At 36.0% G+C, this 26,405-nt stretch overlaps 1 protein-coding gene across 1 annotated transcript; it reads left to right on the top strand.

The window, feature by feature from the left end:
- On the top strand, positions 1-25,582 carry CLDN16 (claudin 16). Its single transcript, XM_001093252.5, has 5 exons — positions 1-244; positions 14,259-14,361; positions 18,048-18,212; positions 21,879-22,070; positions 23,328-25,582. The coding sequence occupies exons 1-5, from the start codon at positions 131-133 to the stop codon at positions 23,459-23,461; spliced, it is 708 nt and encodes a 235-aa protein (XP_001093252.1). The 5' UTR covers positions 1-130; the 3' UTR covers positions 23,462-25,582.
- Positions 25,583-26,405: the final 823 nt, after the last annotated feature.

Below are 26,405 nucleotides of genomic sequence, written 5' to 3'. Positions count from 1 at the left end.
GAGAAAAAGTAAAAGACCAGCATTTTCACATCCCCAAGTACCAGAAACACAGAAGACTGACACTCGCCACCTAAGTGGGGTCAGGGCTGGTGTCTGCCCATGTTGCCCACTGGATGGGCTGCTTGCCACAATGAGGGATCTTCTTCCATACATCGCTTGCTTCTTTGCCTTTTTCTCTACTGGGTTTTTGATTGTGGCCACCTGGACTGACTGTTGGATGGTGAACGCTGATGACTCTCTGGAGGTAAGAAGATAGCAACTTCTTTTCGTGACCCAGGCCAGGCCAAATTCTCGCTAAGTCCACCTGCCATATACAACATTCAGTATCTTTACTAAGGCTAATGATAGCAAAAATAGGCAACATGGACTATTCGTTGAGTCTTTACATTGTCAGCTCATTTAATCCTCGTAGTTAATTTATGAGGTAGGTCTTGTTATCCCATTAAACAGATGAAGTTATTAAATAGTTCCTCTGTTTTTTTTTATAAGGATAAATTTGCAGAAGGGTAATTAAATGATCTCTGCTACTGAGACCTCCAGAAATGCATATCTTCCATTGCTGCGCATATCAAATTGAGTAACATTTCGTTACCACCCTTTTTTCTAAGATAAATTTGTTACTCTTGATGACAGCATTAAGAATAGTGTGAAATACTTTTTTAAGGAGTATTAATAATCTAAAACATTGAGGAAGAAAATGCAAGACATACAAAACCTACCCAATTAACATGCAATAGGAAAAACATTATCTTAATGATTTCCAAGTAAAAGAAAATATTTTGAGGGAGAAAAGGTCTTTCCAGTGCATCCCAATGTACAGGGGACAGGCATGGACTTAAGTCCTCCCTTAAAATGAGTTGCTCTAGGGAACTGACTACTATGCAAAAGATGAGTGAGTGGGTTCACGTCTGAGGATTTTATTTTTCTCATTGGAGAAGCTCAGAAAGAAGAAATTTTGAAGTTCAAAAGCATTACGTGTGGCCACAGGAATCTGAGAGAGGCAGAACTGAGTAAAAAATCAAATCTTCAGAATTAGCTGCTGTTCATTAATGAGGCTTAGGAAAATACAGGTAAGAAAAAGAAACAATATTTCAAGAGCTCAGAAAAAGGAGTATATAGCAAAACAATTTGCTTTTTACTGTGCATCCTGAAGGGAACAATTTACCCTAGCAAATGCTATAATGTCACCTCTGTAAAGTTTAGCAAAGATACTTGAGTGAGTTTATATATTTTTCTTCTAATTTTCTTTATTAAACCCTCAAATTGGAGTTCCAAATGGAAAGTAATAATCATTCTGTTTTGCTGTGCATTATTTTTGCTGCTCGCTTTTTCTTGCTTTTAATTTTCCTCTGACTTCAGCATGGCATTTCAAAACGAATGGAGTTATGAATACCTCTTTAATGCTAGAAAATTACATTTCCAAAAATTGTGATAGAATTGAACTACTGTAAAGGGTGTCTGCTATAAGTGAGCCCAGTGATGCATTTTATCTGGCCACGAATATATGCAGAGAATGAAATAAATGCCCTTTGAACAGTGCTCAGGGAAAAGTACAGATAAAACGTTCTGCTGTCATTAGTTTGCCATTATCTAGACGGCCAGTGGTAGCTGATGAATAAGAAATATGGTGAACTTGAGCATAATTATAATTATGTTTTTTAAAATGCAAAAAAATGTAAAATCCCATTTAGAGGCATTGTTAAAATATTTTCTAAAACAATTTAAAAGTCTTTCTGCTTAAGCTGACATAATTGCTAACTTCATTTGATAGGAAATAGTTTTAGAAAGGGTCAAACCTTGCTGAGAGAGAGATTGAGAGTCCTGGAATTTAAAGTGTCTTCTCTCATTTTAGTACAACCAACCAATTTGCCATCTGTCCCATGAAATAATACTTCCAGTTAAAATGAATGGAAGGAGCAGTCCAGGTTACACACCTCAAGTAAACCCTTGCTAACCTTGAAAAATAGTTAATATTTCTTAGCTTCCTTCTTATTTCCCATACTTAAAATATATTGCTATAATATTCTCAAGAAGCCTTCACATTTAAAGGAAGAGGCCAGGCGTGGTGGCTCACACCTGTAATCCCAATACTTTAGGAGGCCAAGGCGGGAGGATCACAAAGTCAAGAGATTGAGACCATCCTGGCCCACACAGTGAAACCCCATCTCTAACAAAAATACAAAAATTAGTTGGGCATGGTGGCATGCGCCTATAGTCCCAGCTACTCAGGAGGCTGAGGCAGGAGAATAGCTTGAACTAGGGAGGAGGAGGTTGCACTGAGCCGAGATTGTGCCACTGCACTCCAGCCTGGCGACAGAGCGAGACTCCATCTAAAAAACAAAGAAGAACAAGAAGAAGAAGCCTGTAACAAATCCGGCCTCCTCTTTCAACAATCTCTTTAGTTGTCAGTATTTTTAAAGAGACAAAAATCTCTTATAATAATTTCTACTTCAACAGGCCAGGATAGAAAGTTGTATTATCCACAAATTTGAAGGTTCTGATACTAGCTCAATTGCTCTTCTCTTTTCTTGCCCCCATCCTCATTTATATATCACCTTTGGTCCATATAACAACTCACTTTATGTTTTTATTTTTATTGTTTTTATAGATGGGGTCTCACGCTGTCACCCAGGCTAGAGTGTACTGGTGCAATCATATCTCACTGCAGATTCAAGCTTCTAGGCTCAAGTGATCCTCCCACTTCAGCCTCCCTAGTAGCTAGGACTACAGGTGCATGCCGCTACAGCTGGCTAATTTTAAAATTTTTTTGTAAGAACAAGGACTTTCTCTGTTCTTTAGGCTGGCCTCCAACTCCAAGTCTCAAGTGATCCTCTTGCCTCAGCCTCCTAAAGTACTGGGATTATAGGAGTGAACCACCACAACAGCTCACTTTAATCAATTGTTGGACAAAAGTCAATGAAACAAGTGTTTTGTTTTGTTTTGATTTTTTGAGAAAAAAAAAAGGAATACCAATAGACAATTTAAATAAGAAGGAGTATTATACTTTTCTAGTTGTGTGTTTTGTTTTTTTTTTAGTATTTTTGGATGATGTTGGCATGGGAGTTAGAAGAGTTTTGTGGTTCAATTCAATATAAAAAATATATGCAATTATAAATATAAAAGGAATGATGCTACTCCTACTAGAAGAGACAAAGACAAAGCAAAAATGGTGTCTGCCTTTCAGGAGTGCACATTTAATGAGGGGAAAACAAAGATACACATGAAACTATAATAAAAAGCATAAATAAATTCATATTTTGAGAAAGAAATAAGCGAGGTATCATTGGGGAAGAAAATATACAATGATCACTTCCTATCAGGGACATCGAAGCAGGTCTCATGAAAGAAAAGGCATTTGAGCAAAGCCTTGAAACAATGTAAAGCATTTCAAATTGTAGAAATGGCAGCAGGGGCCTTTCAGATAAGGGGACAAAGTGGCAAAAGTGCAAAGTGAGGAAAAGCTCAGGGCTTGTTAGAGGAGTAAAGTGAGTAACACAAAGCAGGAGGCAGAAAAAGCTCAGATATTCTTTTTGCCTACCACACTCTACGTATCTTGAATGAAGTTCTTTGTATTGGGTAAAAATGTTACGAAAGAAAATAGCACACAGAATTGCAATGTGCACAACCCTAAATCAGTGACTAGAGGCCCTCAGCTGCTATCCTGCTCTTGTCATTATTGATTCATTTGTGTCTCTGAGAAGACGGATGGAGAGAAGAGAATTTGGGTTTTTAGATTTTTCAAGCGTGTGTTTGCATCTTAAGTTTATTAACTGTCTTCTATTAAGCAAGTCACATTTCTTGTCTTTAGCTCAGTTTTTTCAATTATATAGTTGAACTCAGTTGTTTCTAAGGTCCCTTTCAGTCTTTTTTTTTTTTTTTTTCACATCAGGTCTCCATGACTGTCTGAAACTCCAGAGAGTTGGACACTCACTAATGGACTGGTGGTGTCTGGTGCTTCCCCAGGCATTTCCATTGGGAATCTAGTGGGAGTATCCTCCATTGTTCTGTAACTTCATACACTCTCCCTTCCTTCATCTCAACTTTTTTCTCTTTCTCCTTCATTTCCTTGTTCCTTTCTTCTTCTTCTTTATTTCCCCTCTCTCTTTTCCTCCCTTTTCTTACCTCCTTCTCTTTTCCTCCCTTTTCTTACCTCCTTCTCTTTTCCTCCTATATCCTTCTTTTTCTTTCTTTCCCTTTCTCCTTCATCTCTTTTTCCCTGCATTTCTCTCTCTTTTCTTTCTACCTTTTGTCATTTCACAAATAATCTTGGACAACTTCTGTGTACTTAGAACCATGGTGGGTACAGGGTTATGAAGTAGGATGAGACCTGGAGCCCCTCTAGGCTGCTCCCAGTGTAGTCAGTGGGACAAACAGGTGAACCGACAGTTATAGCATGATGGAGCAGATACTATGATAATGAAAACCCTAAGCGGGTGGCTCACTTGGTCTTGGATAACCAGTGAAAGCTACCCAAAAGAAGAGATATCTAAACTAGGACTTGAAGAACAGGTGAGTGAAGCAGGAGAAGTAGAGAGTATTCCAAGCTCAGGAAATGGCAGGAACTGAGATCAAGGTACAAGAGCACTGTATGTTTGTGGTATTTCATATATTTCATCATAGTAAGAATTCCCAGTTTAGAGAAAAGAATACAGGGGTTGGGTCCTCAGAAGTTTTGCATAGCATGTAAAATATAGATCTTATACCATAGGCAAGGGTTTGTCACTGTAAGCAATATGTACATGTATTTTAGAAAGATTAATCATTCTGGCTATCTGTGGGGAGAGATTGGAAGGGTAAAATGAGGTGTGGGGAGAACAACTAGGAGACTTTTGTTATAGACCAGAAGGGAAACAATAGTGGTTTGAACTTGAGTGGCAGCAAGCGTGAAGAAATATGAAATATGGGAGACTCTAAAAATATCAAATTGATGAGAGTGATAATTGACTGCCAGTGGGAGAGAGGTGATGAGGAGAGAGAGTCAAAGTTGAAGTCTGCCTTTCTGATCTGGGGCAATTGGAGGGCTGGTGATGTTATTCACCAAGAGCTTACATGAATGAAAATTAGTGACTCTACAGAAATCTTCATGGAGCAATGTCCCTGAACCATCCTACTATTTTTTTTCCGCTTAGCTTATTATACAATACTTAGAGGTAGGAACACAATTCTTTACAGTGGAGAAGTTTACAGATTTAACTGTGTATCAGAGGGAGCTGAGATTAAATCCCACCTTACCAGGCAGTGGCTGTACGAATTTAGACAGACTCTTAAGTCGCTGTAAACCGCATTTCCTATTCAGTAATGAGAGAATAATAATACACACATCATAAGTTTCTTGTGAGAATTAAATGAGCTTCTGTCTCTAAAGCATTTGCCACAGTAGCAGGCAGATATGAATCAGCCAATAAATATTAGATATATTATTGTCTATTTGCAGTTTATTGGTTTGTTTTTGTTCTGGAGAAGGAGATGACATTTTGCATAATGTTTGCTGAACAGAGAAATAGCAGATTTAAATTCTATTCCTATTTTTGGTATTGCTTCTCTTGGAGAAATTTTGTTTACTTCTCTAAAGCTGTCGTTTGCTTTTTTTTTTTTTAATCAGAGTCTCTTTCTGTCGCCCAGGCTGGAGTGCAGTGGCATGATCTTGGCTCACTGAGGCCTCCACCGCCTGAGTTCAAGCGATTCTCCTGCCTCAGTCTCCCTAGTAGCCGGGACTACAAGTGCCACCACGCCTGGCTAATTTTTTTGTATTTTTTCTTTCACCATGGGGTTTCACCATGTTGGCCAGGCTGGTCTCGAACTCCTGACCTCAGGTGATCTGCCTGCCTCGGCCTCCCAAAGTGCTGGGATTACAAGTGTGAGCCACCGCACCTGGCTGCCCATTTTTATGTTTACATCTATTTCCTTTTTGTCTGACCAGGGAAATAAGACAGACAGTAAGTGAAATAGTGAAGGTTATTTATCAAATACTCACATTTGACAAAAAAAATAAATTATGAGATAATAACATTGTTAATATGTTAACTACAAGATATGTAATTCTTAATTATTTACACTGAAATAGTTTCCTCACACAGCAGTTACTGATCTCTCAATTATAAAAAGGAAAAAGTGTTTTCACAAGAAGATTTCATTTTCAGTCCATCTTTGTTAATTATTTATTGAGAATCTGCTATATACTGAGCACTAGTATGATTAAAATTTTATTACCTCAAAACAAAGTTGCTCACATTAATATTTATTTTATCTCTATAATCAGATTATCTTCTGGGATTTCTATTTGCATAATAATATTACAATTCTTTTAGACATAAAGTAAATAATAAAATTATATCCAGCTTGCCCTTTGATTACATACTTGTTTTAACTTTCCAATTGATTTCAAACTCTTTCAGCAGATGTTTGAGGCAACAAATATTCTCATATTCATCTCATGATTTCCTAAGCACCTAGCACTGATGTACATTAACGTGAACTCATGATGCATTTGCTCACATGAGTTGATAGAGCACCCAGGAACATACTTATCCTACTTGTTGAAAGAATGAATACATTAATAATAAAATATGAGGTGATTATTGAAAATCTCACATTGAACCTCAAGTAAGAAGTATGTCTGTAATGAAATGACCACTTTTTTAAAAAGCAGGATTTTATATCTTGCTATAATTTAAATATTTTCAGGATATGTATTTGGCTCATTTTTAAAAATAAAATTGGAATAAAAATCTGATTCTTGGGATATCTAATAAGGTTGATGAAGAGTATATTCTGGGCTAGAGAATGTGGCTTTTTGCTTGGTGCTTTGAAGAGAGAAATAAAAAAAGAGAGAGAAAAAAGAAATTGATAATTTGTAATAATTCATTCAACATAAATTGTGATCCTTATCACTGGGCAATAATCATTGCAAAGTTGTAATGCCATACTTTTAAAAGGAAAACATTTTAATGTATGTAAACATTTTAAAATGTTAAAATAAAAATATTTAGAAAGTTCTGATGCATAACTTAGGTGATATACCTGTGAAGAACACAAAATTTTACTTTTCTACTCAGTTGGCATTACCCCATTTCTTATGATCTATACCTTTAGCCAGTGCTCCACAAATAACCAGAACTAAAACAAATTTTAGCAAATAAAGTCGTGTTTTTCTTTCATATCTTATAAATATAGGATATAAAGTAAAAAGAAAAGGCAACATTGATTATGATTATTTTAGTCTTGCTCCCTCATCTTTATTAAGGCCTGTGGTGACTCCATTTAGGCCCTGGGATAGTAAAAAATATAAAATAAAATGTAAAAGTAAAATGTCCAGAATCTTAATTGAAAAATTCAAATGCATTTTATGTTAAAATTGAAAATGTTTCCAGTTTTAGTGGTCAAATGTTATTTACTACATTATTATTAAAACTTTTGCATCTTAATAAATATATCTAAGTAAGTACTAAGTAGGTATCTAAGTAGGAAAGTTACATCTTCAGTGTTAAAATATATTAGCACATGGATGGTAAAGTAGTGTGAAAATTATAAATTCTTATAATTTGTATATGTAAGGTGGTTTTTTAAAATTATATATCTTAATAGCTTATTTTACTTTTAGTTGTCTGTACATTTATAATCTTAATGAATATTGACAAAGAAAAATCTTGTTTGATAGTGGTTAACAACAATAAACGTTTACAAAATCTACTCTATATTTACTGTCTCTCTCTGCAGATAGATAGATAGATAATAGATAGATAATAGATAGATAGATAGACAGATAGATAGATAGATAGATAGATAGATAGATAGATAGATAGATACACACACAGACATGATTTCCTATGTTACTAGAGAAGAGATAAATACTGAACATTGTTCAATGTCTCTAATTCTCAAGTATTTCTGAGTTTCTAATTCTCAAAAGATATATAAAAAGACAAGGCAGGCAAAATTATTGCTGCTTATAGTTCAAGACTGATAAGAAAAGAGAAACTGGGAAAGACTAGGATAGAGAAGTCTTAATGCAAAACTGCTACAGAGTCCAGAATAAGAAATCCCAGGATTAAGGAACTAATTTATGCCACTATAACTCAACCGGGAAGAGTCATCCTCTCTATGGTTTCCTGACACTTTTAAGTGACATTACTCATATTTAGTGCTGTAGTAAACACTTTCCAGAGCCAGTTGAGTAAACAAGGTCCAGAATGACACCAAATCAATGTAAGCTCTTCAGTCTAAATCATAATTCTTCAGCTTCTGGATTTAGCTGGTTTTGTTTATGTAGTCAAGTAGAAATTGCATGTATTAAGTAGCAACTGTGCATATAATAACCATTTTCTTGACTTCCAATGACAGTTAATATGAATTGATTGAAAAATTGAGATTTTCAATTTCCTCAATAAACATTTATTAAGCACCTATTATGTACCAAGAGTAAGAGACTGTATACTCCTTGAAGCCAGCTGCCATGTTTGTCTTTATCTTCGCTGTATCTCCAGCATTAATATAGTCAGCATGTTGACTGGTAAATAACAGGCATTTAATAAATAGAGTTTGAAGAATGACAGATGGCCTATAATTGCACATACAAAAGATAATGCAATATTTTAAATGCTGTAATCATACGGACAACTTCCTGTCAGATTTCAGGGTAGTAAATGATAAATGCCAGCTGGAGAAACTTGGGTAGTGGGGAGGCTAGTGAAAACACAGAAGTCTTTAAGATGAGGCTTAAATAATAAGTAGAAGTTTGGCAAGTTGAGAGCAAGGGGAGTTATTCTCATTAGCATCATTAGTATATACCAGGAGGAGAAAACTCCAATGCCTTAAGGAACCAAGTAGCCAGCATTCATGAGAGAGGCAGGTTGGGCAGGATCTGTGGGGAACCTGGTGAGCCCAAGCCCCACCTAAATGGGAGCAGCCACTCTTTTCTTGCTAGTCGTTGCTTCGTGAGACTGGTGAGTTCAGGTACCCAGACAGACCAAGTTTCTAAGGAAATCCTGAAATCTGAACTGTTCTGTAAAATCTCTATACTTTATTAGCAACTAACTAAGAGATTTGTTTGCTTTCCTCATGCCTGTGCCTTCTACTTTATTGTCATACCTTAAATAAACCTACTTCTCTCCATTTAGGAGATAACCCACCCTTCACTTTTGGGAACAATAGATATTCATTGAAATAATATACAAATTAGCATTGTTTTAATGTTATTTATTAATATATAAGTTGCATGTTAGAAGGACAAATTTTAAATTTAGAATCCTCCATTTCAGACAACTCTGTCAGATTAAAAGTTATTACTTAACATTTGTGATTTTTACCCTTTAAGAAAGGTTAACTATAATATTTTAAAACATCAGTCTGCTTTTTAAGAACCCTGTCTTAAAATTTTCAAGAACTTAGATTTGCTTGCTTTTTAGTTTCTAATAAGCCATTTTACAACAGAGGAATAAGTAAATGAAAGCGATAAATTATACCAGAGAGCATTCCTAAATATAATAAAAAACATGAAAAATTTTAACCTTGTCTTTTGTACACAAAGGCACCTTTAAGAGTGTCTCCCGTAAGTGCTATTTTAACACAGAAGTTTAGTTAATTACAGCCACTATTCTCACGTACCTTAACTGAGTGTGAATACCAAGCCACCTAATAGTGTGCCCCTGAGCATTAATACCTAATGAAATTGGATTCCTTGTTTTCTCTAATGAGCTCATTGCTTTTCTAAATATGGTCATTGCAGGTAAATGATCAATAGCCTTGAAACTGATACCACTACTGAATTATTTTGGCAAGATAGAAATACTCTTATTAGTGTAAAATAAGAATTTTTGAATATGCATTTCAGATCACTTTCTAAATAATGTCACATATAACAGGAATGACCATAGTAGGCTAGTTTGTTTCAGTGGCTGGCTTAGTAAGAAATTGTGGACAGTCGCTGTCTGATTTACAGCACAGTGGCTTCAAACTCATATCACCTAGCTCGAGCTAAAGTGAACTGGATGCAGTGTGTTCCTGTTAATTAAGAGACTGAGGGGTAGTCAGCTTTGAGAAAGTTTTCTGTTCCGTTTTCTGTTATGATATAGCAGTTCTGTACAAGCTGTCTCCAATATACTAGTTTCCTACAGCTGCCGTAACAAATGACCATAAATTCAGTGGCTTAACAAAAGATAACTTTATTCTCTCACAGTTCTGGAGGCTGGAAGCTTACAATCAAGAAGTTGGCAAGGCTGCGCTGCCCCTGAAAGTTCTGGAAGAATCCGTTCTTAGCCTCTTCCAGCTTCTGGTGGCTGTAGGCATCCTTGAGTTGTGGCTGTATCCCTCCAATCTCTGCCTCAGCGGTCACATTGCATCCTTCTTTTCTGTCTGTTTCTCTCCTGCCATGTGTCTCTTCTAATGAAACTTGTCAGCCCACCTGGATAACCCAATATGATCTCAAGGTCCTCAGTTACATTTTCAGAGATCCTTTTTCCAAATAAGGTCATATACTGGTGGTAAGAATGTGGACATATCTTTCTGAGGGCCACCCTCTTTCTCCACCTTCACTGTGGTTAGTTAGTAAAGCCTAACACAGCCACTACTCAAGTCATTATGATGTTTAAGCACGTTACTACCACCATTTTTATGTATCGAGCATATCATTTATATTGTGTGTATATTTGTAATTTTTAATTCTTATAACCATCCTATATACAGATAAGGAGATTGAGGAACAAAAAAGGTAAGATCTTCCTCAAGGTTACAACATACATAGTAAGAGTGTCAATCTATATTTAATATTTAATGCATATGTAAATTTAATTTCTATGTAATGCACATATACATTTAGATGTTCACATTATTTAGAAATTTATGTGTTGAATTTCACAAGATAGCTGTTTATCATTAGATTTTTTGGTCTCTCGGTTACACAGGGTCAGATAATCCTCCAGAAAGTCCATGACATTGTTTCCAACTTAAACCTAAAGAAGAACATGCCAAGGTGAAGTTTGCAGAATAACAGCCTTGGGATGAGATTCAAGTTAGGGCTTACTTCACCCAAAGCTATCATCCAATACCCAATTCTGGATTACTTTATCTTAAAATGGATTTGGAATTCTTTTTAAAAACTTGTTTTTAGGCTGGGCATGATGGCTCACGCTTGTAATCCCAGCACTTTGGGAGGCCGAGGTGGGAGGATCACCTGAGGTCGGGAGTTCGAGACCAGCCTGACCAACATGGAGAAACCCCGGCTCTACTAAAAATACTAAAAAAAAAAAAAAAAAAAAAAAAAAAAAAAGCCTGGCATGGTGGCCCATGCCTGTTATCCCAGCTACTCGGAGGCTGAGGCAGGAGAATCACTTGAACCTGGAAGGTGGAGGGTGCGGTGAGCTGAGATCGCGCCATTGCACTCCAGCCCGGGGAACAAGAGCGAGATTCTGCCTCAAAAAAAAAAAAGTTTTTAAACACTTTTAACTGTTTAAACAATTTTTTTTTTTAGCACATGTGCATCTTTTTAATGGGGTACATAGTAACGTTTTGATATACATAATGTGTAGTGATCAGATTAGGGTAATTAGCATAGCCATCATCTCAAACATTTATATTTTTTTTTGTTGGAAACATTAAATATCCTTTTTCTACCTATTTGAAATTATACCATTATTAACAAGAGCCATCCTAGAGTGCTATAGAACAGGGGTCCACACCTCTCAGGCCACACACCAGTACCAGTCCGTGGCCTCTTAGGAACTGGGCTGCGCAGCGGGAGGTGCGCAGTGGGCAAGAGAGCATTACCACCTAAGCTCCACCTTCTGTCAGATCAGCGGCGGTATTCGATTCTCACAGGAGTGCAAACCCTGTTGTGAACTGCACGTGCCAGGGATCTGGGTTGCATACTCCTTATAAGCACCTAATGCCTGATGATCTGAGCTGGAACAGTTTCATCCCAAACCATCCCCAACCCTCTAGCCACTGGTTCCATGGAAAAATTGCCTGCTTGAAACCGGTCCCTGGTGCCAAAAGGGTTGAGGACCACTGGTATAGAACACTAGAATTTATTCCTCTTGTCTAGCTGCAATTTTGTATCTCTTAGCAAATCTCTCCTTATTCCCTGACCCCTACCCTTCCCAGCCTTCAGTATCCTCTGTCTTGCTTTTTACCGCGTGTTGTTGTTGTTGTTGTTGTTGTTGTTGTTGTTGTTTTTGAGACGGAATCTCGCTCTGTCGCCAGGCTGGAGTGCAATGGCGCGATCTTGGCTCACTGCAAGCTCCGACTCCCTGGTTCAAGCGATGCTCCTGCCTCAGCCTCCCGAGTGGCTGGGACTACAGGCACGCACCACCACGCCCAGCTAATTTTTGTATTTTTAGTAAAGACGTGTTTCACCGTGTTAGCCAGGATGACCCCGATCTCCTGACCTCGTGATCCGCCCGCCTCAGCCTCCCAAAGTGCTGGGATGACAGGCGTGAGCCACCGCGCTCGGCCGAGATCAACTTTTTATAGCTTCCACATATGAATAAAAATACGCAATGTTTAATTTTCTATTCCTGGCTTATTTCATTTAACATTATGTCCTTCAGTTCCGTCCATGCTGACTTGAATAAAAGAATTTCAAATTTTTAAATTGCTAAATAGTATTCCATTGTGTATATATACCACATCGTATTTATCCATTCCTCTGTTGTTGGGTATCTAGGCTGATTCCATATCTTGGCTATTGTGAATAGTGCCACAAAGAGCATGGAGGTGCGGACATACTGATTTCCTTTCCTGTGAATAAATGCCCAATAATGAGCTTTGTTGGATCATAAAGAATGGGTTTTAAATACACTGCAATGCTTAGGAGCACACCCACGCACTGCTGTGTTTGAGCCCTATCTCCTCCATTAACTCTGCTTTCTTGGGGTTATCACTTAACTTTCATGTGCCCCAATTTCCTCATTTGTAAAATGGATGATAAATAATATCTCTTGAGGTCCCTTAAGAAATAAGAGAAATAATCATATGCTAAATAGTAACTGCTTCATGATATACACTCTCTATCGAATAATTATCACCAATGATAAGCATTTTACATATAAAGTAGTATTAGAGGTACAACATTCAGAATCACGATGAAGTTGCAAGCAGTAGAATTTTATTTGGCACATAACATGCTTCAAAAAACAGCACGGGGCAGAGAGTTTCATAGTGCATGTATTCCTGAATATTATTTTATTTTCAAAAGTAAAGTGTTTTTATGTTTTTTTCTTCCCACAGCAATTTAACCCCCTTCCTTTGCATTCCTCTTCTCACCCTGCTCTGTTATTTTATTCTTTCTTGGGGAAAGAATTAAGTTTTTGTTTTCCAAGATAACTCATAAACTACTAAACTATCCGCAGATACACAAGGTAATTTGAATCCGTAACCAAGTCAGAGGAAACAGTTGCGTTAGCTCTGTTCCATATGCGTGAGCTCTATCAAGCACACCTGAAACTATTTTCTGTCGGCATGTTTATCATTCTAAGAAATCTACTGTGACTTACAGTTTGTGGATAAAGTATGAGAAGGTTCGGGGCACTGGTACCTTTTAGCTCTAAGTGGATGCTTAGAGTCATCTGCACATCATTTCCAAGTAAAAATGGTTTACAGTTGTCGAGTTGTACGAAATTAATGCTCAATTTGCTTACATCCATTACATAGCTTAAGCATTTATAATATATCACTGGAGCAAGAAATAAGACTTGGGGCCTTTATATATTTTATTTATTGGCATCTTTTCATTTATTGGTTTTCTTTGCTAATTATTTTACATTTATAAACTTCATATATAAGGATAATATTTTTCTTCATGGAACTCAGTATGCATGATAAAGAAGCAATATATATTTCTAATAGACTCAAGGTGTCAACAGTTATCATCTCTTGTCATATGGTTTTTTTTTTTTTTTTTGTGAGTCAATGTCAGCACAGAGACATGAAATGATGTTTTTCCATAACCATAACTCAATGGTGGAAGAAGACATAGATATTTAAATATATTTAGTTCTGTTTTTATCTCTTCTGGACATGACTTATTTCTCTACCCCCACCCTACCTGAGGAGGTGGATTCATTTCCTGACCCAGAAAGGCTTCAATTGTCAGTGCTTAAGGGAAAATATTCTAAAATGCATTGTTTGTTGTAAATGAAACTCTGATCATGCATGTAACCACTTACTTTACTATCAAACACAACAGCCAACTTCTCCCTTTGATCAAGGAGGACTGAAGTGTGCCTGCATGAATTGTTTCACACGGTGTCTTCTCTGACATCTAGGTGAGCACAAAATGCCGAGGCCTCTGGTGGGAATGCGTCACCAATGCTTTTGATGGAATTCGCACCTGCGATGAGTACGATTCCATACTTGCAGAACATCCCTGTACGTATGCCTTAGATCTCGCTGCTTGCGAGAGGAATGGAAAGGGACAGAAAACTGAGTTCGGGTCTCCACTTTGTGCTTTGTTTTCTATTGTACATTGTTAAGGCTCGGTCCAGTTTGAAATGGTTAGCAATTGAGCTCGTCTTGGAAATGTGGATTTAAATATATACTTTAGCACATTTTCTCTTTTCTCATGTATTTGTAAATTCCTTGAGGGAAAAATATTATCTTATTAATCTCTCTGTCCCGTAAAGGGCCAGGCATAGTGCCTCACACACAGTAGGCTTACAGTAAACGGCTTTTTAATCGAGATGAATTCTTTAGGGTGCTGTAATTTCATGATTAGACTGGGTAGGTTAAGTGGAAAGCATTTCAGAGACATTTTAAGCTATGACTTAGTTCAAATAGAAAGTTTACAGTTATTTCAATTGAAGGTTTGCTAAGAAAGAGAGGTGAAGATACAGTGGCAGAGGCAGAAAGAGGTAGACAGCCAGAGACAAAGACGTAGACTGTGGGGATCAGTGGAAGAAAAAACCAACACATGTGACACACTGTTACAGGCAATATTAAAGCTGGCTCCCTTATCTTCCCTACTTTTAGCTTTAAGTTATAGTTAAGGCCAGGTGCAGTGGCTCACGCCTGTAATCCTAGCACTTTGGGAGACCGAGGCAAGGGATCACTTGAGGTTAGGAGTTCTAAAGCAGCCTGTCCAACATGGGGAAACCCCATCCCTACTAAAAATACCAAAAAAAAAAGAAAAGAAAAAAAAATTAACTGGGCATGGTGGTAGGAGCCTGTAGTTCCAGCTACTCAGAAGGCTGAGGTGGGAGAATCACTTGGACCCGGAAGGCAGTGGTTGCAGCGAGCCACGATCGCACCACTGCACTCCAGCCCAGGAGACACAGCAAGACTCCATCTCAAAAATAAAATAATAAATAAATAAATAAATAAACAAACAAATAGTTACATGTTAGCAGAGCCCATGTTGCTAAGAATAAAGAAATCTCTTAAATTTAAAAATCTTACCGTTGATTCTCTCAGTCCTCTCCATGGTGTTTATTTATTTATAAGAACATTGAACCCTGCTAAGAAATACCTGTTCTGTTACAAAAGCAAAGTGGTTTTAGTCTCTTTCAAAGCAAATGATGGATGATGGCACCATAAAGCAACTTCTCTTCTCAAGATAAATAAAAAGTTAAACCCTTGGAATGTGACTTTGCCCCTGAACTGCTATTTCAGTCCAGAGGAAAGCACTTAAAAGTAGCAGTGCTCTAAAATTCTTCATCTGCTATTTAAAAGTTGAGTGCCTGGAACATTTTTTAAAACATAGTTCATAAAGCCTTTGTTTTATTTTTGTTAAAAAAGATTCTCTTAATTCCTTTTCTTTTCCCCTCTCTATGTGAACCTAGTTCTACCCACGAAGAAACACTATTTGCTGAATAGGAATGAACATTTAGCCTATTCTAAAAATTCATTAAAGTGGATTTTAATACATAAGCTGAGAAGAAAATGAAAGATTAAGTATTTCAGACTTTTAAATACTGTTATATGCATTTATACAAGAAGAAAATATAATCACTCATAAGCTCACTACATAGAGAAAACCACCATTTATATTTTCATATGTTCCTTTTTCATCTTTGACCTATGCCGTCACATTTTTCCCTTTTTTAACCTATTACTTTCAAATAAGACAGTAAAGGCCCATTACCTTTCTTTAAAAAATTCCATCTTCTTTAAAGACAGCAGAGATGAAAACGGACTCTAGGAAAATGACATATCTGTGCCCTCTTGGTTAGGATGTTACATATGAGGAAGTGGGATTTTATTTTTACTTTTTGCTATCTTTCATACAACTACAATTAGATAACTCTTTCCACTGTCCTGTATACTTAGGGTGTTTAATCCAGACAAGTATGTTTGTCATGGCTCCAGTTGATATGGATAATTTGAGTCCCCACAAATCAGCATATTAACAGCATTCTGATAGTCAAATCTCGCATGATTCCAGAAAAAGAAATTTCTTACTGGCCAGCATGATCTATCTGCTTTCAGGAATCCCCTCCTGGATCCAGGCTGGCCATGGGGCCCCTGGTCCACCCCATCGGCTCTTCAGAGACCCTACATGTAGGATAGGAGTTGGAGCGTTCCGAAGGGAAGAAGATCTAGGCCCATGAGAGTTTGGATGAGTTCAGACCACCCTATCCTGATGGTATAGCTGGCCCCAGGTAGTCCCAGGTTTCAAAAGAGTACTTGGAAAATTTCATGGGAAGCTATCCAAAGGACAAGAACCTTTTGGTTTAGAGCCCTGAGTAGGAAGCCTGCTTGTATATGCTATTTAGTGATCAAGAAGATATGTTGAAATAGTGGTATTATCTAATAGGTTACATATTTTTCTCTTTCCTCATTTTGAGAAAAATGAGTCTTAGATTTGGAACATTTAAATTTTCTGAAATAATGCTAAATTTTGAGACCTTATGAATTCTGTTTTAGAGACAAATATTCATATATATTAAGATAATTATAAATAGTATGTTTACTTATTAGTGAGGTTGGGGCTGATTTTATGCATTGATTTTCTCTCTCAGATGAGTCACACTTTTTTTATTTTAAGTTCAGGAATATTGTCTGCATATTTGCAAACAACATGTTTCCAAATAAACCCTAAGGTTACCTACCATTGGGTAAAAATTATTTAAAATACAAGGAAACCCCAGATCAATATGAAAATAAAACATAATTGCTGTACCATAAAAGGAATACATTTTATTACTCTTATCCATCAGCCAGCTAGAATAGTAGTAGTTCTGATTTCAGTTAATTAGCCTTCTATTTGAGATATGATTTCCCTAAGTTGAGCTCAGCATAACTATAACTCAGAGTTCTGGAGGCTTTCACAGTTGAAGATGCTTCTGCTGCAGAAGATGATTGCTACTATTCCATTTTCATCTTCCTGATCTTTTCTTTCCTGGACTGTCTACCATATATTCTTATTCTTATTGTCTGTAGCTATAAAATACGGTCATTTGACAATGCAAGGTTGAAGGCTTAATATGTAATATTGGCCAAGAAGAGTCATGATTTAAATAGCTGAAAGAGAAAATGATCTAATTTCCAGAAATTATCTTCTACTTAATAGCACAAACTAACTCTCCTTCTTCTAAAGATCTCCTGATGGTTTCTTCTATCTTCAATTGACACAAAGAAGTCTTGAAATATTTTATTCTGCTTCCCTGTGTCAAATTTTAACCAATTATTATTTTTAAATAAAATTTTAAACAATTATAGTGATTATTTATTCAATATTTATTAAGAAATTTTTGTAGAACAGATATGCTACCTTCGATTCCGCAATTGGCTACAATATTTGTGAATGAGACATTTTCCAGGGCAGGAGGCAAAAAGGAAAACATTTCTTTAGTCCCCACTGTCTACCAGGATGCTATCTGCTAGTATACCAACAAAACTAAGTAGTAAACTGTGCTAAAACAATTAATGATGTCAATAATCTCATTTTTTTAGTTTTAAACATTAGGAGTACTCATGTTTAAGTTCATACAAAGTCTGACTTTTGCCAGTGGGGTGTGTTACTGTTACCGACTTGTCTGGTTTTCTTGCTATATCTCTGTGAGTTAATATGGTTCCTTCCTCTGACTGTGCTTTAACCATATGCCCTGGTCTTCCAGTGAAGCTGGTGGTAACTCGAGCGCTGATGATTACTGCAGATATTCTAGCTGGGTTTGGATTTCTCACCCTGCTCCTTGGTCTTGACTGCGTGAAATTCCTCCCTGATGAGCCGTACATTAAAGTCCGCATCTGCTTTGTTGCTGGAACCACATTACTAATAGCAGGTACTGGTCTGGCTGGACTAGCAACTGGGGTAGGGAGACTCTGCTAAGGACTTGAGGTGAAGGAGAGTGTTGTGGTGAAGCTGCTCACTTTCGGATTATTTGTGGCTTCCTTTTCTAGACTGAAAAACTAAAGATCACATCTACCAGTCCTGCTTACTTTAGCTTTGAAGTCAGATAATTAGTCTTTTGTTAATATCTCAGAACAAAATATGAAGCTCTCAGGCCGGGTGTGGTGGCTCATGCCTGTAATCCCACCACTTTGGTAGGCCAAGGCAGATAGATTACTTGAGGCCAGGAGTTCGAAATCAGCTGGTCAAGATGGTCAAACCCCATCTCCACTAAAAATACAAATCTAGGCATGGTGGTGCATGCCTGTAGTCCCATCTACTTGGGGGACTGAGGCAGGAGAATCCCTTGAACCCAGGATGTGGAGGTTGCAGTGAGCAGAGATCGCGCCACTGCACTCCAGCCTGGGTAACAGAGCAAGACTCCATCTCAGGGGTAAAAAGAAAGAAAGAAAGAAAGAAAGCTCTAAAACTATGTTTTAGCCATTTAAAAAGTTACATAACTAATTATCTTATGATTATTACTAAAGTTAAAATCCTAAAGTAAACCCCAAACTTCTACCTCCTTGCCTGTACCCACCTCCACCAACTCCACCAACTCTTTTTAACAATAAACTAACAATTGTGCCAAGTCCTATGTTGTCCCATGTGCTAACCCATTGTTCATAAATGTAACAATAAACAGATCATATTGTTATCCCCACTTACAACACAGATAAAGAAACTGAAGTTCTGAAGACTACTCAAGCATATTTATTAGTCAAGCTTGACTAATAAACAACACATCAAATAGCACTTTAAATAGTATTTATTAGTGAACCAGCAAAATCATACTTTATTCAGGTCTGTCTTCAACTTCAAAGCTTAGTCCTCTTCTTTTTTTATTAGACAGAGTTTCACTCTTGTTGCCCAGGCTGGAGTGCAATGGCACAATCATGGCTCACTGCAACCTCCACCTCCCAGGTTCAAGCGATTCTCCTGCCTCAGCCTCCCTAGTAGCTGGGATTATAGGCATGTGCCACCATGCCTGGCCAATTTTGTATTTTTAGTAGAGATGGGGTTTCTCCATGTTGGTCAGCCTGGTCTCAAACTCCCGACTTCAGGTGATCCGCCTGCCTCGGCCTCCCAAAGTGCTGGGATTACAGGCGTGAGCCACCGCGCCCAGCCAGTCCTCTTCTTTTACAACATAATGTCGTCTTCTTGTCTGTTAGCAGGAAAAATCTTGTCTGCTAACAAAGCGAATATAAGTGGGAGGCTGACCGGGCAGTGTGGGGTAGTAAATCGATATGGAGTTTGGAACTAAAAACACTTGGAGATATGTATGTGTGGTATCTTCACCCATGTCTCTGTTTCCTAATCTGCAAAGGAGCATGAAGCTAAGGTAGTAACATGTACCCTGAATTGCTATGTGAAGATGCAATGTGGGCACAGCAAACTCTGAGCTGACTGCCTAACCCTTTATATGCTTAAAACTTGGGCCTCCCTGATTTTTGACACAGAAATGTTAAGTCAACGTCCTAATAATCCTCAGATTGTATTATAAAGTTACAGAAATTTAGAATTCTTCCCTTCTGTAAGTCATTTATTTCAATATCCCACTTACTGACAGCATTGAACTTTTTAATATACAATGTATTTCATTTAAGATTTAAATATTATTTAATTATTTACAGCTATGCTATTTTGTTCCAGAATATTTTTGAGGCATCATCAGTAAATAGCCCATCTTATGCAAAACAACAAAACAAATAACATTTAAAAAATAAGTCATTGAAGAAAATCCTGATAGGAATGACTGAAGAAATAACTAAATTGAAAGACAAAGCATGTCCTAAGCTTTGGAAACATTATTTAGAATTAGTGTGCTATAAAATTTATTTTTTAAAGTCTATAATCTCTTTTGAAGTTTTAGAAAAGGAATTTCTACCTGAAAACTGCAGACGATGGTATTATAGAAACGCTATTGCAATATATACTGCATTTTCTAAAGGTTATGTATTTATTATCTGTCTTTTTTTTTTTTTTTTGAGATGGAGTGTCACTCTGTCTCCCAGGCTGCAGTGCAGTGGCGCGATCTCGGCTCACTGCAAGCTCTGCCTCCCGAGGTCACGCCATTCTCCTGCCTCAGCCTCCCGAGTAGCTGGAACTACAGGTGCCTGCCACTATGCCTGGCTACTTTTTGTATTTATAGTAGACACGGGGTTTCACCATGTTGGCCAGGATGGTCTCAATCTCTTGTCCTCATGATCCGCCCGCCTCGGCCTCCCAAAGTGCTAGGATTACAGGCGTGAGCCACTGCGCCCAGCCTATCTGATCCTTCTTAAAGTTCTTACATTAAACAATTAAGAGAAGAATACAGTTAAATAGTGATTTAAATTGATATCACAGACTCTCTGGGGAAAAAAATGTAAAAATTTTTGGAGACTACATATTTTATTTTTTTTTTTAGATTTGGGAAAAACAAATATTTATTTCGTTAGACAGTAAAACAACTCTGGAAAGTAATCTGAAGAGATTCTTTGTGAAGACATGCATCTAATTTAGCACAGAGTAGCAGAACTTTGAAATGAAGGAAAAGCAGGATCCAGTTATTTGGGTATTGGTGGGCAAGATCTTGATCTTAACAGTAATGTTGATATAGCTTCAGGATATCAGTAAGCACACATTTAGAAGTAAATAACTGAAAATCCAACTCAAGCAGACTCAGACAACCTATAGATTACTGATTTCTTCTAATTGCCTTCTGCTAGACATTGAGCGTGTGGAGACTACGTATTTCAAAAACACTCTTTTAATACAGTGTTTTGTCCTCCAACTCACCACATTTCTTTATTGCATCCAGGCTTCGACATGCAACTTATACCTTTAAAATACCAGGACTCTAGTGGCGTCATTTCAAACCAGTTAATTGTTAGAGAGGCTAATCTGTGGAGATGTATTCAAAGGGAATAACATTTCTTGCTCCATTCTAATATGGTGTGGGGGTATTAGATAAAGGTTTATTTGAAAATAAAAACAATTTTTACTTCAATTGTTTGTTTTTGACTTAAAGACACTGAAATCAGTGACTTTAAAAACAGTTTTCATATGGGTGCTGATTACGTAGCTGGCGTAGCTTCAAAAGGGGGTAGAGGGAGCATTAAATACTCATAATGGTATTTACTGACAATTAAAAAATCAGTATGGAATGAACATATGCTCTATGTTGTTTGTGTTAGACTATATTCTTTTTCTGTTTTGTTTGGTTTTGTTTCTAGTATTTTCATTTATACGATACTAACATGGCATCGGAAAGACAGGAAAATCAAAGAAAACCATAACGATGAATTTCCATTTATACAAACCGATGAGTACTGCATTATTTCATTTTTGTATTTTCTCTATGTATAAAGTGAGGTAAAATTTTAAAAAGATACAAGATGGAAAGCAAAAGGAAGAGACAGAAGAAATGTCCAAACTTTGGTTTGCCCATGAATCCATGTTTCTGTTTTTACCTCTCTGAATGATGCCAGCCATTTTGGGTAGTAAACAAAACAGGTATTTTGGGATTTAAATTCAGAAAATGTCCCCTATTATTTGTAGCATCCTCCCTTTCTTTCAGGCACCCCAGGAATCATTGGCTCTGTGTGGTATGCTGTTGATGTCTATGTGGAACGTTCTACTCTGATTTTGCACAATATATTTCTTGGTATCCAATATAAATTTGGTTGGTCCTGTTGGCTAGGAATGGCTGGGTCTCTGGGTTGCTTTTTGGCTGGAGCCATTCTCACCTGCTGCTTATACCTTTTTAAAGGTAAGAATAAAATAAAATAGCAAACTTCCTTGCCTCCACTATCATTTTTCCCAATCCAGTGGAAACACATTTCACAAGAAAAAAAAATGCTATTTATTTGAATTCCTACCTATTACTTTAAAAATTCCAATTGTTCAAGGACAACTGAATTGTAATACTCAAACTTTATTACCCAGTTAGTGCTATATTAATTGAAAAATATATATTTTACCCAGTTAGTGCTATATTAATTGAAAAATATATTACTCAGTTAGTGTTATATTAAATGAAATATAAAATCCACAACTACAAGCATGTCCAATATTCAAATGTCTAATAGTTATCTTAATGTATTATGATTATACATATATACATATATACACATATATGCATGTATATGCATATACATATACATATATGTATATAGGTATACATATTACAATTATACATATACACTACATGTATAATTGTAATACATCAAAATAACTATTATACATTTGAATATTAGATATGGTCGTAATTGTGGATTTTATTTTTCAATTAATATAACACTGGGTAATAATGTTTGAGTATTACAATTCAGTTGCCCTTGAACAATTGGAATTTTTAATGGTAATTGGAATTTTTAATGGTAACAGGTAGGAATACATATAAGTATATATATGTATACATACATATACATGTATATGTATATTAGAATTATACATATATGTGTATATACATATATACAATTATACCTTTATAATTGTATGCATATATAGGTATATATACATCTAATTGTAATACATTAAAATAACTTATGCATTTGAATATTGGACATGGTTGTAGTTGTGAATTTTATATATAAACATGTATATATATGTATGTATATTTTGCTGTATTACAGTTATACATACATATATATCTTCACCCACTCAACCTAATGTATGTTTAGTGTTAAACGGAGAAGTGGACTAAGATCCAGCCAAATATTTCTTTTTAAAGAATTTAACATGTTATGTTGGGTTTCTAAAAATATCACCTAAAAAACTGAGGGAATACCTCTCCTGATGAAGAAAAAAATAAAAGGAAATCTACTTTACTGAATTTTAAACCTAAAAGTAACTTTCAGAATGAAAATCTTAAATTGTCTCCTAGGATTCTTCTTAGAGTTCCAAAATGATACCTTCTTTGACTATCTATATTCTTGCTCCTTTTGAGGAAAAACATGTACAATGGTGTTTTATAATTTTCCCAAGTTCACTGAGTCCTACTTATTTTTATATCTCTTTCAAACAGGTGTTGGACCTGGGAGAAACTATTCTTATTCCTTGAGGAAAGCCTATTCAGTTGCAGGTGTTTCCATGACCAAGTCATACTCAGCCGCTCGAACTGAGACTGCCAAAATGTATGCTGTAGACACAAGGGTGTAAAATTCACATCTCAGTCTGTGCTTACATATGATTTAATTAATCAATATGGCTACATTGATAAAATAGTAAGTCAATCCAGAAACAGTTATTTAGAATTCGTATTGAACTAAATTAATTGCTACCTTAATCAAAATGTTTGACTCTCCTATACTTTTCCTTTCTATTACTGTCATATTTTCCCCTCGTTCTCTCTGCTAACCTTCCTTACGCACACACTTTCCCTATATTTTAAGATAAGTCTTCTAGAATGTAGAACATTCTAGAATGTTTGTGATTTCTATATATCTGTTAGAGATTATGACATGGTACTATTAAATGAAATAATGCTTAAATAGAAAGCAATCTTAAAAGAGGCCAGGAACCCTAATCTTTGAAAAGATGGACAAACTTACTTTTCTCCCTAGCTTTTGGTTCACTTTTTGTACTTTTAACAAGTGGGTGAATTATTTGATAACTTTGAGGAAGATTATTATTTTATATTCATATTAGTATATCAATGCCTACCATTACTCTGATTGTATTAAAACAGAAAAAGAAAATAACAACTTGGTATAGCAGCCACTGGTGAGAGTTAAAGATAAGATCTGCCCCCCGCCTCCAAATGTCAAAGGCAAATGCTGAATTGATACTGGAGCTCGTGGTGACTTTCCACCTCACTAACAGCATAAAGGATCTGTGTATTATTTCACCACTGTTCTAGCTTTGCTGATATATTACCAAATTATTAGACTGCAGAAGTAATAGCTCAACCAGAGAATTTACTCATTTATTGATTAAACATCCAAATACTATTGTAATGTACTATGTTAGAATTCACCAATTCAAGTGCCCACACACCACTGAATCATCAGCACCAAGGAACGTATTAGACATATGGCAAAATTCAACAAATATATGTTGATTTAAATAAATAAAGGTTCACGACTCTACTAAAAAAAATCAATGTTCTGGTGGGGCACTGTAGCTCACGCCTGTAATCTCCGCACCTCGGGAGGCCGAGGAGGGTGGATCACGATGTCAAGAGATCGAGACCATCCTGGCTAACACGGTGAAACCCCGTCTCTACTAAAAAAAAAACAAAAAAATTAGCCAGGCGTGGTGGCGGCGCCTGTGGTCCCAGCTACTCAGGAGGCTGAGGCAGGAGAATGGCGTGAACCCGGGAGGCGGAGCTTGCAGTGAGCCGAGATCGAGCCACTGCACTCCAGCCTGGGCGACAGAGCGAGATGCCGTCTAAAAAAATAAAAATAAATTAAAAAATAATAAATAAATGTTCCTCATAAAATGTGGGTTTTGGGGAAAATATAGAATTACATATACATTTAAAGAAGTCGCTAATGAAATTTCATTCATATTCGTAATGCAATCATGTTGAATTTTTTTTAATTGTAGCATTTAATAAAATGTGTGTAAAATTTAATCTCCAGTTTTCTAATTACTTGTCATTCACATTAATAACATTAGTACCCTTAAGGTGCCCTTGCAATGCCTGAAAAGAAGATCAACTCACCCACCCAGAAATTAGTTCTTTGAAAAAAGAAATTAAGTTGTGAATTTATAAAGACCTTGAAATAAGTGTTTCAAATTTAAAGAACAAAGAATGATGTGAAAATGAGATTATGATTCCTACTACATGGATTAGCATTCCAAGACTGTTGTTTATTGCTTCCCACAGTATCTTTATCCGTATTCTCCGAAGCAGTTCCAATCTAGTTGGAGAATTAACAGAATTGATTTAACTTTGTCTCATTTTTATTATTAACTGTGTAATTGACATTAAAAATATTTGTAAATCATACTCACTAGTTATTTGATATTATTCTATGCATTTTAAAATTAATTTTGTGTTTTCCCCTCAATATTTGTTTTTAACATTTATTCCCATTTTTATTTTTTACTCTATTATCTGTCATGCTTTATGTATTCCAATAAGTCTCTTGAAATCCTTGTGGGGAAAGGCAGGACAAAAATAATTAGTTAATTCGATTTTTAAAATGTAATTTTTTTCATTTTAAATATTTCATTTGTATAAGAAAATATTTCAGAGAACCATGATGATAATTGATATGTGTGACTGTTTTGAGTTTTTTCTCAATTAAAACATTTTGTATGTAAGGGGAAGAATGTCAAGATTGTTTTTTTAATTCATTTGAAACATTCATTTCTAATTCATTGTAATTTAATGACATGTCCCAAAATAAAGCATAAAGAAGACTATGCTTTGTATGGCAACTAGTGAACAACAAAGCAAATACTAACTGATGAAACTGTAATAATTGACAGGTTGTGATGTAACATGGCAAGAAAGAAAAAAGTGATATAATCCAAAAGCAATGCAAGTAAGATTATTAGACTGAAACATTAAAATAGCTCACTAAATACTGGGTACTACAATTTAGGCATGCCTATTAATTGCAATACAAGAAAAGAAAAAAAATTTAAAAATTGGACAATGCTACTTATCCACCCCTTTATTAACTACTTTCTTTCTAAGATCAACTTTTTAAATTAAAATTAGCTTTTCCTTATGGTAAAATCAATATATGTGCATTGTAAAATCTTTGTGTAAAACACACAAAGATTCAAAAATATATCTTATTTAAATACCAAAGCAAAATTTTCACCATATTCTCTCTACCTGGGACATCACTACTCCTAAAATTTATTGAATCTCTACACAGCCTCCCAGATATTCTCCATTTATGCACATACCCATAAAGACATTCATATAAATATGTATCTCTTTTTGAAGAGATCATTTCATATGTTGCTTTATATTTACTTTTTTTCTTATTTAACTACCTCTGATTTATGATAACAATACATTTCATATCTAATACCTAGTCTATGTTTAAATTTCCTCAAACATTTAAAAATATTCTACACAGCTACTTTGTCCAAATAAGGATTTGCCTTTCATTTTGTTATGTCCCTTAAGTCTCTCTTA

The sequence above is a fragment of the Macaca mulatta genome, chromosome 2, assembly GCF_049350105.2.
Source record: "Macaca mulatta isolate MMU2019108-1 chromosome 2, T2T-MMU8v2.0, whole genome shotgun sequence".
NCBI lineage: Eukaryota > Metazoa > Chordata > Mammalia > Primates > Cercopithecidae > Macaca > Macaca mulatta.
Note: the sequence above shows the minus strand (reverse complement) of the source record. Positions and strands in the feature narration are given on the sequence as shown.

Bases quoted from the DNA above. Each gene is read 5' to 3' on its own strand.
- CLDN16 (XM_001093252.5), top strand. From the start codon at position 131: ATGAGGGATCTTCTTCCATACATCGCTTGCTTCTTTGCCTTTTTCTCT. The intron at 14,362-18,047 runs GTACGTATGCCT...CTGGTCTTCCAG, and splicing joins CATACTTGCAGAACATCCCT to TGAAGCTGGTGGTAACTCGA. The intron at 18,213-21,878 runs GTACTGGTCTGG...CCTTTCTTTCAG, and splicing joins AACCACATTACTAATAGCAG to GCACCCCAGGAATCATTGGC.